This window comes from Sinocyclocheilus anshuiensis, unplaced genomic scaffold, assembly GCF_001515605.1.
Source record: "Sinocyclocheilus anshuiensis isolate Anshui unplaced genomic scaffold, SAMN03320099.WGS_v1.1 scaffold1545, whole genome shotgun sequence".
Lineage (NCBI taxonomy): Eukaryota > Metazoa > Chordata > Actinopteri > Cypriniformes > Cyprinidae > Sinocyclocheilus > Sinocyclocheilus anshuiensis.
The window spans coordinates 436,001-449,278 of NW_015539933.1; the positions used below are offsets into that span (position 1 = coordinate 436,001).

At 36.0% G+C, this 13,278-nt stretch overlaps 1 protein-coding gene across 1 annotated transcript; it reads right to left on the reverse strand.

Moving 5' to 3' along the window:
* Positions 1-450: 450 nt before the first annotated feature.
* LOC107686912 (pyroglutamylated RFamide peptide receptor-like) lies at positions 451-10,450 on the reverse strand. Its single transcript, XM_016484059.1, has 5 exons — positions 10,120-10,450; positions 5,871-6,029; positions 5,722-5,783; positions 4,606-4,838; positions 451-631 (listed from the first exon to the last, which is right to left on the reverse strand). Exons 1-5 carry the CDS (start codon positions 10,448-10,450, stop codon positions 451-453), a joined length of 966 nt encoding a protein of 321 aa, XP_016339545.1.
* Positions 10,451-13,278: the final 2,828 nt, after the last annotated feature.

The following is a 13,278-nucleotide window of genomic DNA, read 5'->3' on the forward strand; positions in this document are numbered from 1 at the left end:
ATTGCACTGAAAAATAGGAAGGGAAACAGTCTTGCTTGATATTCTGCACTTGCTTATGAAGTATATTTGGTGTTATTTTGATTTTTTGCACAAATTATATTAATTATATTATTATATTAATTATATATATTAATTAAGGAATAAAATACGTACATAAAATGCTCCACCTGTATTAATGCATTTTTATGTGATATCAAACAATCTGTGTATGGAGACAATAGCACTACACCAAACTCACAATAGTTGCCATTGTGATAACTGTGAGAGGAATAATAGAACAAACGATTGCATGTCGAAGGTTCACAGGAACGAGGTGTTGACTTCTACGAAAGGTTGAGGAAGAGGAAAGTGGAAAAGACGGAGAGAATCTGAAGTGAGAATGTGTTTACTATACTCTCACAGGAAGGCCAGCAGTTGACTGACAGACACGTGAAAAGGTTGGGGGGGGGTTCATTTCTTGTGAGGGGAAGAAGAAAAACAGGGAGATTGACAACAGTAAGCAAGAGGGAAGAGCACAAGGAGTGTTGTGGTACCGTAGTCAAGCAGGAGGGAGACCAGATGGAAAGGTGCCCAGCATGCGACAAAGAGCAGCACCACGGTGGCCATCATTCTTACTGCACGCTTCTTCCTCCTGAGAATGGAAGGCATGTGACATGTGTATTGTTACAGGCATGTCAATAACAGTACAATACAGGGGTGTCAATCAAACACCATTTCATTTGTACCAGTCTACCAAGACCATGTGAATCGAGAGCAACAATGCAGACGTTATGCAATACCGGCAATCAAAGCATCTGCTAAATAGGCCTTTCAAAAGCAGAGTGTAATTCGCAGAATTATATGGACAAATACTTTTTTTTGTTGTTGTTGTTTATTGTCAAAATCATAAGGATTCTCATCACATGGCTATCCATGCTGTGCATGCTTTTTCTGGCTCTTTGGTGAATAGAGATGGAGCAATGACACCCTGTTATAAATGTTATAAAACTGAATGTTGCATTTTAAGCTCGGCCTATAATTTTGTACCATATTAATGTATTTACTAAAGTATCTCTTATGGATATTAACCATGGTTTTAGGAAAAGTGTAGTAACCATGTTTTTTTTTTTTTTTGGTGTATTGATTACCATTTGTATAATATACCAATATTTGTATAATAAACCAATATTTTGCTACAAATACCATGGTTAAACTATGGTTAGTGTAGCAAAACCATGGTTATTTTGTGGTTACCATGATTGAACTATAGTAACCATGGTTTTTTTTGGTTTTATTTGTAGTAAAACCATGGTTAACTTTAGTAAGGGTTTGCAATGATGCAACATTGCAAAACCTTTAAAATAATCATTAAAGGGTAATTTGCCCAAAAATGCATTTTCTGTAATCATTAATTCACCCTCATATCATAAAAAATGTTTATTGCTTTATTCTGTGGAACATAAATTAAAATATTTTGAGAAATGTCTCTCTTTACAAAATGGAAGCCAATGGTCACCAAAATTTTGTCTTTGGTGTTGCACAGAAGTCATCCAGATTTGGAATGTCATGAGGGTGAGTAAATGATGACAGAATTTGTATTTTTGTGTGAACTACAGGTATCTGTTTAACGGGATAGTTCACCCAAAAATTAAAATTTGATGTTTATCTGCTTACCCCCAGGGCATCCAAGATGTAGGTGACTTTGTTTCTTCAGTAGAACACAAATGAAGATTTTTAAGTCAAACCGTTGCAGTCTGTCAGTCATATAATGCAAGTGGATAGGAATCACAAACAAAACCAAATTAAACCCTGCAGCTCGTGACGATACATTGATGTGTAAAGACACAAAACGGTCGGTCTGTGCAAGGAACTGAACAGTATTTATATCGTTTTTTTACCTCTGATTCACCGCAATGTCCGAACTGTCCTGAGCATGATCTGCGAAGTCTGCGATCCGCCGTAAAGCAAGAAGAAGAAGAAGACGCGTCACACGCCGGCTGTTACGCGCTCAAGACAGTTCAGACATTGCGGTGAATCAGAGGTAAAAAAACTATATAAATACTGTTCAGTTTCTTGTACAGACCGATCGTTTCGTGTCTTTAGATAATTTGGTTTTGTTTGTGTATGTTTTTTTGACTCTCAAAGCCGTGATTCCTATTCACTTCCATTATGTGACTGACAGACTGCAACGGTTTGAGTTAAAAATCTTCGTTTGTACTCTCCTGAAGAAACAAAATCACCTACATCTTGGATGCCCTGGGGGTAAGCAGATAAACATCAAATTTTCATTTTTGGGTGAACTAACCCTTTAATGATGTACAGAGTACAGTGGCCCAGTAGTGCACAACACAATGGAAACAAGCCGCAACACAACGAAATTAGCACAGCATGATGGAAACAAGCTGCGACAACAGAAACAAGTCGCAACACAACGGAAACAAGTCGCGGCAAAACAAAATTAGCATAACACAACGGAAACAAGCCGCAACACACTGAAATTAGCACATCACAACGTAAACAAGCCGCAACAGAATGAAATTAGCACAACACAACGGAAACAAGCCGCAACAAAATGGAAACAAGCACAATGAAATTAGCACAGCACAGCGAAATTAGCACAACACAGCAAAATTACTCATGCATTGTGTTGAGTCATATAGCCTACTTGTATACTACATTATTTGTATACTACATCATTTTACTTAATAGGATAGTTCACCTAAAAATTTAAATTCTTCATTAGTTTCTCACCCTTATGTTTTCTTCTGTGGAACACAAAAGACAATATTTAAAAAAAAAAACACTACAGTGTATTTTGTCCACACAATGAAAGTCAGTGGGGTCCAATGTTGTTTTGTGCATTATGTAGACAAAAAGGATGAAACATTCTTTAATATATTCAAAAGAAAATGTAAAAAAGTAATTGCTTTTATACTACAGTCCAATAAATAAGAGGTTAGTATTGAGAACTTATTTTTGACACAATTTTATCGTTTAACACCAAAACTGATAACTATATTAATGCACCAGTGCACGATAACATTCTGTTCATTATAAGTGTGTGCCGCAGTTTTGCTGTCTGCTGCTTTAAAGGGGTAATGAACTGAGAAACCAAAATTCACTTGGTCTTGTCATTGTACTATAAAAACATCTTGTAGGTTTCAGAACTCAAAACTTTGTCGTTAGTCTAAAAACAGCTTATATTGAAGGCAGTCTGCCAAAACGACAGCTTTTGGCATGTTCTATGACACTAATTTTTAACAGTAAGAAAAATCTGGGGGGGGAACCTCCATATATATTTATGAGGACAAAATATAATAAATATTTTTTGTTTATTATAGTAGAGTTGAGATGATATTTAAATTATATTTTTTATAATATTTAAATTTCCTTACAGTACAGTGACATCATAGAAGTGAATTAAGAAATTCAGTTATTTAATATATAATTTCAAAAACAATTATTTGGATTTAGACATAAAAACATTTTAATAAAATATTATAAACATTTCATAATAAAAAAATGTTATATTACATGTATTTTGTCCACACAATGAAAGTCAGTGGGGTCCAATGTTGTTTTGTGCATTATGTAGACAAAAAGGATGAAACATTCTTTAATATATTCAAAAGAAAATGTAAAAAAGTAATTGCTTTTATACTACAGTCCAATAAATAAGAGGTTAGTATTGAGAACTTATTTTTGACACAATTTTATCGTTTAACACCAAAACTGATAACTATATTAATGCACCAGTGCACGATAACATTCTGTTCATTATAAGTGTGTGCCGCAGTTTTGCTGTCTGCTGCTTTAAAGGGGTAATGAACTGAGAAACCAAAATTCACTTGGTCTTGTCATTGTACTATAAAAACATCTTGTAGGTTTCAGAACTCAAAACTTTGTCGTTAGTCTAAAAACAGCTTATATTGAAGGCAGTCTGCCAAAACGACAGCTTTTGGCATGTTCTACTCTATGAAGTAATAGTATGGATAAGCACTGCCTCCGCAGAAGCAGATCAACATTACTGCTTGTGTTTACAAATGAGGCACAATTCGACGCAGGATTTTTAAAAAGATTGAAACTAAAACACGATGCTGTGCCGACTATTGGATCCAACAGTAATGTCGCAACACGCAAGTGCGAATAACTGTTTTCATTACGTGGTCACTATTGCTTTGTAACTTCTTACAGATCGTTTGATGTGTATTTAGTTATTTATGCATTTTAAACCTAAATCACAGCAGCATCCATCTATGAGGATGTGAGCCAATCATTGCAGTGGGCGTTTACTTCCGAGTCTACAATCTTCCACACCTATTCAAACAGAGCGTTCTGATGAGGGGGGTTAAAAATAGGACAGAAAATAGCTTAATACTTCTAAATTATGATGTTTTTTCATGATTCATGATACATGTTCATGACCCCTTTAAATGCTCAAGCTCCTTAAAATCAGGTGGATTTTTGGGTGAAGTATCCCTTTAGTATATTTTGCCTCTTACTGTAATTGTAACTTTGGTTGACGTTAAGTTAATATTAATGTTTTGTTTAATGCATAATTTCATTTTTGAGACAATAATGATCTAAACAATTAAATGGTAAGCGAACCCCCTGTTGTAGACTAACCTGGTAATCTTGTTAATTTCAGATCCTGGGAGCGTTTGAAACATGGCGTCGTGTACTTTGTGCTTGCCCCAGAGCTCCCGCATGATCTTCCAGTAGAGGATGGCCATGGTCGTCAAGGGGGCCAGAAACACCAGGACGGACAAACAGGTAGTGTAGGCTCTCCTCTGGTGCTGGCTTGGCCATACTTCCAAACAACAGGTGTGGTGGACATCAAACAGAAAGTCATATTTCACCTGGGTAGTTAAATATGAGGAAACTTATTATATGAATCCTTCATTCTTTTCTATTTGAAAAAAAAAGACAGATGGAGGGAATGCTAGAGGCAGCTAAATATTCAAATATTCAATCTAATGAATTTGTTTAGCAAATAATATTGTATAATGCTGCTTTTTAATTCACAAATGAATTACAACGGTCTGATTTACTGACTGACAGGCATTGCTAATGGTTAAAGACTTATGAAGCTTATCTGCTGAATGCCTAAAACAGCATGACATCAATCATCATTTGATTGGAGTGATGCATACAAAATGTCTTTGAGGGAAAAAATGTGTGAAAGCTGCACATGCAAGGACAACATAAAGCAAAAACACAAACATGATAAGTGGAAGGCATTATTATATAAATGAATATATAATGGACATTGCATTTGAAGCCCTCAATGGTCTCCTCTAGCATAGCAACATCTAATTTGATTCTAATAGTGTTGATGTGTCTGTTATCTCTGGTGGTAGCTGCAGTGAATAAAAAATCACGTCAAAGAGTCAAGACACATTCTGCTTATATTTAAACCATCAGCCACTTTTTTCTATTTCTTTCATGTAATCTTTTGGTTTAATAATTGCAAAGCATTTCATAATCTTAATGAAAACTAGGAAATTTCTTTCTTTCCTCAGATTTAGCTGATATTAGTATCTGAGCTAAATACTGATTTTTATGCCCTATTTCATTGTGTTCCTTATCTTTGACTGTTAATGACTTGAGTTTTGTCTGTTAGATTATATGTCTCTGCACCTGAGTGTGAGCAATCTCTAAATTGCTTGTTTAATCTAAAAATAGTGGTCTGTATAATGGATAGGGATTGTTCTGGAAATGTCAGAAAGGTTGCATGTTTACCTCCACTTTCTGAACAAACCACATAGGAGCCGCGATTGCCAGGGCAACCAACCACACGACCACTGTAAAATGAGGGACATAATTAATTATATTAAAACAACAACATTTTGTTCGCAATAACTTCTTTAATCTCTCTTTCCACAACTCACCCAGCATCTTGAAGGCATGACAAAGAAAGTAGCTGTTGTGGACATGCAGAGGATAAAGGATTCCCTGGAAACGCTCTACTGCAATACAAGTCATGGTGAGCATGCTGGTCGCAATGGCTGTCACTTGTAGGAATGGTATTAACTTGCACAGGAAATCACCTGTGGGTCAAAAAAATAAATGAGGCACAGTGAGTGAATCGGTGAGTCAGACAATTAGTGAATTAGAGAGCAGGCAAATGAACTTATGAAAGACTGTGTAAAATATTGAATAACAAACCGGCTGACCTGTTTTCATATATACACAGTACACTCTAAAAAAAAGATGGTTCTTTAAATTGTGATTCACACAATATGTTGTTGCTGCTGTTATTGTTGTTATTTTAATGTAAATCCCCCCTCCCCCTGATTTCCCCCCTGAATTACTGATTTTTTGGACTTCAGCCATCCAACTACACAGGCTGTCAACACACTCTCAACAGGTAAATGATTTCTTTCTTAAAATGTCTTATTATTTTCAACTTTTAAACTGTAACTGGTTTCCTACCAGTCATGTCTTTTTCTCTTTTTAGTTTAAGAGAACATGTAAGTGCGACCAGCTCTGTTCAGTTAAGGATATTTCTTTCTCCATCTCCACTAAGTAACAAAGATATTGAATTTATGGTCCATATTGTTTTTTTATTTATTACTTGGGTTTATGCATAAACATAACATTGTGAAGTGCTCACATACTACTTTTGGCCTTCATAAACAATTGTTTTTACATAAACAAATGGAAGGAGGCACATTGTAACTCTAAACTCAATTGTGCATTTCAGATGCTGTCACATCCTACAACCTCGTCATCTGCAGAGAAAAACTGCCACTCAATCACACAAAAATGTGACTCTACCTGTGAAAACCCAGCTAAAGTCTTTGTGTGTGTGTGTGTGTGTGTGTACTGTTTTACATAAAATCGTCCTTTATAATGTAAAGAACATTACTCCAGTTAAATTTTTCTTAATCGTCTCAACTTGAACATCAGGAGATACTCCTGATATTACTCCTTTAACCCGTCTTTTGTCTTCTGGAATTGAACAAATAACTTTTTGTCCTAGAACCGATTTTATTCCTAAAGCCACTTTTTGTTGTCTGTTATCATTACAAAACAACAAAAGTCTACCTTCTCTTAAAGTCTTAACACTTTCCATCATTCCGATCTTTTCCTTCAGTGCTTTAGACAGTTTCAACGGGTTAATTGCATTCAAAGATCCAGCAGCAAACTTCATCAATACCTTACACTCTTCTTTTCTTTTCCTTGACATATGACTTCCATTCTCACTGTCTGTTTCAGATATATTTCCACTAATTTTCTTTCTTTTCCTATTTACCACTACATTCCATTCATCTCCATTACCTCCACTTTCCGCGCCACACAATTCATCCTCCATTTCCGGATCACTTCCGGAATCAACGCCACTTCCTACCATGCACGCTCCAGTCACAGACCAGCTGTTGCCAATCCGCCCCAAGCCCGCCCCTCGAGTCCCAAAAAACCCGGGCCGCCCAATCGCGTTTCGAGGGGGTCCCCGTTAAAAATCGCGTTCCGGGGATAAAATACGCGTGTTTTGGCGGTGTTCCCCTGGTAAAATTTGCATTCCAGGGGCTAAATATCACGTTAATGGGGTCGTTTTTCAACACAAGGACATGAAAAACAACCCGCAGCAACAGTGTTAAAGCAGCCCAATTCTGCGGGAAAACCGCGGACTTGGCAACACTGGAAGAGGATAGCTTTCTGATAGCCATCAAGAACCGGTACTTAAGAAAACCTGGTACCGTAACGTTTTCATTTTTTTAGTACCGACTTGGTACCGAAATGCCGGGTCTTTTGACAACACTAATTTCACTAGGACTTGGTCTTCATTACACTATTTTCTGTTGCTATTTTTGTTTTACCTCTGTATTTATTTATGTTCAATGTCAATTGTCATTTATTAATGTATTCTGCTAATAACGGTTGTTAAAATCACTGTCATTTTTGCTACAATTTCACGTCATTAAATAAAATAAAAATACCTAATTGACACATGCTGTTGTTGTTGTTTTTATGAAAACCTTAATAGAAGCTATGAGATATTATAAGACCAGGCAGATAGAGGGCTAAAAAAAACAATAGTAATAAATGAGTTATTCAAATAATATTAATAAAACTAATATTAATTATATAAATATACTAATATACTAATATTAATGAAAATAAACTATCATTAAAAAGGTTATTTATAGCACCATTAAGGTTATATAGCACTTTCAAAGCATTGTTCTTTATGGAACCCTTTAAAAAGTGTTCTATTTAGCACCAAAAAGGGTTCTGCTATTGTTACAAACTGAAGAACCCTTTTCTGGTACTGTTTAGAACCATTTTTCTTAAGAGTGTAGATAGGTTGACACGTAACAATACAAGAAAAAATATACTAACGAGACTTGCAGAGCAATTTTAAAATAATAGAAGGAAATGTGTGGGCAGTAAATGTATGGTCTTTATGGACAATGATGAGGACAGCGGGGTGGAGTGGGACAACAGGCTTCATTTTCTGACACAATGTTCCTCATAATTACAATACAGGAGATCAGATTGGGTTTGTGTTGCCATGGATTTAAGGAGCAGTCTTCTCCCAGCAGTTCTGAGGAGTCTTCTGTAAGCCACTAATTTTTATTTTCCAGCTCACTGATCCTACATAATTCCAAAAGCACACTGGCATAGTTCACCTGTTGCATGCTGGACATGACTGTCCTTCATTATGTGATGTCATTAGATGAAAGGTCATTGACTCTTGCAATTGATGGAATCTAAAACACAACTTGATGCATACTAATAACATAAGCAATGCAAACTATGCCTGATTTGTAGAGTATTACTGATAATTGAAGTTATATTTGAATTATTTTTTGTTCTGGTCTATGTCAAGCATTCAATTTTGGCTGGTTAACATGGTCCAGTTGGATCCTGCTGGTTTATGTCATAACTATACCATCTGGCTGCAAATGCATCTTTTTTCATTGACGGCCATTCAACAGTAGTCATGTACACTCTTAAAAACAAAGGTGCTTCACGATGCCATAGAAAAACCTTTTTTGTGTAAATGGTTCTATAAAGAACCTTTAACATCTGAAGAATCTTTTTGTTTCACAAAAGGTACTTTGTGGCGAAAGAAGGTTCTTCAGATTATAAAAAGGTAAGCAAGAGATGGTTCTTTAAAGAACCTTTGACTGAATGGTTCTTTGTGGAACCAAAAATGGTTTCTTATACAGTCGAGCCGACTGTTACAACGAACGCAACTTTCACCGCACGAGCTCTTTACTTTCAGTTTTCATTCTTACATTCAGCATTAACAGTAATCCAAAATGGGTAAGCTTTCAACTGAACTGTATAGCCTACATGCATTTTAGATGCTTATATTATGCTCTTGCCCCATCCATGCACATTATTATATGAGCGGGTTTTTTAAACATTAAAACTGCTCAAGTCATTTCAGTGGTAGGCTATGATACATATTCATGTAGCCTATTAAACTCCCCATAACTCACAAACTTACGGTAGCCAAGAAGTGCAAAACAAATCACAATTCTGAAAACAAAATAACAAATTACAAACGTAAATTATAATTTTAATTTAAATTATTAAATGGATCGTTGTCAGCCTCTGCTTTTCTGCAACAGACTGAAGCTCCGGGTGAATTCAGCGCGACTTGCATTCAGGAAATACAAGAAAAATGCTGCAATTTTCTGGTGTTATTTTATTATTGTTGGGGCAGTCTCCAGCTATATCTTAAACTTCTTAAAATACAGTCCACTTCAGATTGGTTTTAATCACTGCTTATCTAATTCTGATTGGGTGGGCAAGACTGTCATTTGGGTGGGCTTAATTCAACTGTTGTTGAATTGTAGTTTTGTGAAAGATGGAAAAAACATGCAGAAAGCACAGAAAACCTTTACCTTTTGAACAATACTACAGGCTACCATCTATGAGCACTGAATTGTGAGATGAATGGACTGGAGGTCAAATGCTTCAACTGTTTAATTCGTCAGTGTCTTTGATCATGCATGAATTATATATCCTTAAAGCTTTACTTTACTGTCACGTAATAGAGTTGAAGTTGATGCAACAGGAACCTTGGGAAGAATTGGGTGTCCAAATGGATATAGACTCTTATGACACATAAAAATAACAGAAACTAACATTTCTGTCAAGCGTGAACATAATTAAGCCTACCTGCCAACCAGTTGGTGAAGAAGTGCTGCAGCGGTGTGGCAGGAACACACACTATGGATATCAGGAGGTCACTGAGTGCCAGAGAACAAATGAAGAAGGTGCTGGGAGACTGCAGAGCCTTCCTGCGACATAAGAGAACCAGCACCGCTCCGTTTCCCACCACCGCAAGCCCAAAGATGAGCACGTAGAGCAGACCAAAAACTGGAAGCAGGGTGCTAGGGAGTCTGGGCACGGCCACCAGAGGAGGAATGGAGAATTCCTGGATGAACTGCCAGCGAGAGAGGTTGGAAGCCTTCAGCATGTGGTCCAGAAGATGGGCGGTCAGGTTCATACTGATCGTCTTCTAGGGTTTTATCTGTTTGAAAAACACCAGTATATACGTGATGATTTGGTTTTAGCAGCGATTGTGGTCTAGCAACTTGTTTTAACAATCTGTGGAGTCTGATCTTCACGATTTCTTTGATTTTACATTAATGAATGGTTATGTGTGCTGTATTGATCTGTCTCTCTTTGTAAATGATGGCTTACAGGCATTTTTCATGGTTGTTCCTTGTTGTTGATGAAAACATTCATGCCTTTATCTCCTTCCTATTAAGAACATGCTTTGTAAGCATTGATTTTAAGCCACTTGGGACAGTCTGTAGTGTTTATTGAAAGGCTGCTACTCAGCTTGACAAAAACCTTTTTAGTCAAAAATTGTGTGATACCAGCATTATAATTACTCTCAGTATGTCAGTAGAATGTCCTTTAGCTGTTCTAGCTCCTTCTTGCTAATGCTTGATATCACATCGTCATGACATGAGACATGAGACATGACAAGGTCCAAACTTTTGGGTAAAACCTGTCAATATATAGTTTACTCAAAATAAGCATCATAAAATATTATCATAGTTTAGAGGACAGCACTCCTTTTACTCAGTATTTTCACCCTTTTTTATTTAAACGAAAAATATGAGAAAAACGCATATTTGTGTAACTTATTGACTTGAAATCTTTGTTTACTGAGCTACAGTTCTTGAGACGTCACCTTTTCTTGCACCGTTCCCCCATATTAATATAATATTCTCTTAAAATTATAATGTTGTAATTATATAACAGTAAATTGGATTTACATTAGAGAAAATTATTGTTTGCATATTTTTGGATTTGAACAAGCATTGTGATTATGATGAATGCATCTATGTTGTAAATATCAAGCAGCCTATAATAATGTTCTATAATAACATAATCAAATACGGGACGATATTTTTTAAGATATTTACTGCCATATAATCGTTAATTGAAAACAAAGTTAATAAAATGTTAATCTAATGTTGCATGAACTTAAAAGTGATATTGTCAAAGGTTACGACTGCAGGTAAAACACTAAACAAACAGTAAACAGATTCGACCGAAACCATCATGTTAAAAAACACGCGAAATCGAATCATCCTCACATCTAGACAGGCGACTCGAGATGATATTATGAAGTAAACTAATAAATAGTCCACACATTTTCTTTCAACAGATCATACAAATAATGGCAAACGTTTCCATTCTCTGTTTAAAGAGAGATGTTTCACACAAATTGCAAAAACACCGTGCTGTGATCTGATTCGGTGTCTCGTTATTCCTTCAAAGTTTCTCCGACGCTCGTTTGAACTTCTCCCTTCATCATCCTATTGAACGGCTCTCTAAACCATATTCTGCTCCTCAGCACATCTAGCGCGTTTTATCTATATATTTATTTTCTTACCTGGAATTAGTCGGTCATGCTTTCCTCTTGCAAGACAACAACAGTCAAACAATGACAGTCCAACACTGAACTACTGTAGGTATAATCAGTTGACAGAGCTACAGCAGAAACACTAGCCTGGGCTGTGACGCTTATCTGTATACTTTTCCCCTTCATCTTTCTTTCTTTCTTTCTTTCTTTCTTTCTTTCTTTCTTTCTAACGTTGTCTATCTTAGATCAACGACAAAAAAAGGAACAATGCAGTTTGTATGGTCATTTACAATTATTACTGTACTGTAATAATACTGTAATTATTACAATTAGCTTGACTTCAGTTACAGGAAATATACAGGAAAAAAAGCTGCCATAAACTTACTTACTTTAGAATTATATTTACAATTGTAACATTATATGTTTAATATAAAGTGACACCCATGATAGGAAATAGTTTGGACAGCAATGGAGAAGCTGATCTTGGTTACAAGTCAACCTGACATTTTAATGACAAAAGAACCCCGAACAAATAAGCTAATTGTTTGAAGAGTTACTTTCATTTGATCTCTATGTAAATGTAATGTAAAAAAAATAAAAAATGCGACCAGCTGTGGGCCTTTCATCATTAATTCCACATTACATAACTACAATTACATCATTTATGTAATTACAATTTTACTGCAAGAATACTATGGTCTGGTTAGTGTGTTGCTATCATTCTCAAGCCCCAGTGCATGATTTTCAACTCTTTTTAACTTGCCATTGAAATAGTAGAAGTGATTATTTTCATCTTCAGCATTAACTTTATTGATATTATGTTGGGTAATTTTTTTTAGAACTCTGATATTTACTCAGAGGTGATGATTGCAGTGTATTCTGCAATATGAAAGATAGCTCTGTTGTCTCTTGCTTATGTTTCACAGTTGAAGGCTCTTGTGGCTTTGGTGTGGTATTGTATAACATAATTTTAATCATCTTCTCCTGGCATCTTTTCATCCCACAGGTGGTGCGATGAATTAGTCCAAAGCAACCATCTTCATCTGTAGGCAGTGATCCTTCTGCTTCTTTGCTTGGTGGTGTTTTATCTTCTGGTGTCGGTTTCTCAATTTCTTTTGTGCATTCTCTTTCAGGAAGTTCTGTTGTCATTTCTATCTGATGTTTAGTCACTATGACAGTGTGTTCATGTCTTCTTAAAGGGGTGGATGTAACTAATTCATTAGTACCTTTTGTTGCAAGATGTTCTGAACTTAAACCATCATATTTCGACTGCCTTTCTTCGTGTGTGGTATCTGTTCTCTTCACAGGTGTTTTCAGGTGTTCTGGTGTTTCCGTTGTACGTTCTGTTTCAAGACTCTGTGTTGTCATTCTTTTCTCATGTTCAGTCCTAATTAAATCTGCATATTTTCTTGCTGTAACCAATTCATTTATGCCTTCAGTTGCAAGGTGTTCTG

Coding starts and splice junctions, on each gene's coding strand:
- LOC107686912 (XM_016484059.1), bottom strand. CDS start 10,450: ATGAACCTGACCGCCCATCTTCTGGACCACATGCTGAAGGCTTCCAAC. Junction 4,839..5,721: donor GGTTTGTTCAGAAAGTGGAG/GTAAACATGCAA, acceptor TTAACTACCCAG/GTGAAATATGACTTTCTGTT. Junction 632..4,605: donor GAAATTAACAAGATTACCAG/GTTAGTCTACAA, acceptor TTCCATTCTCAG/GAGGAAGAAGCGTGCAGTAA.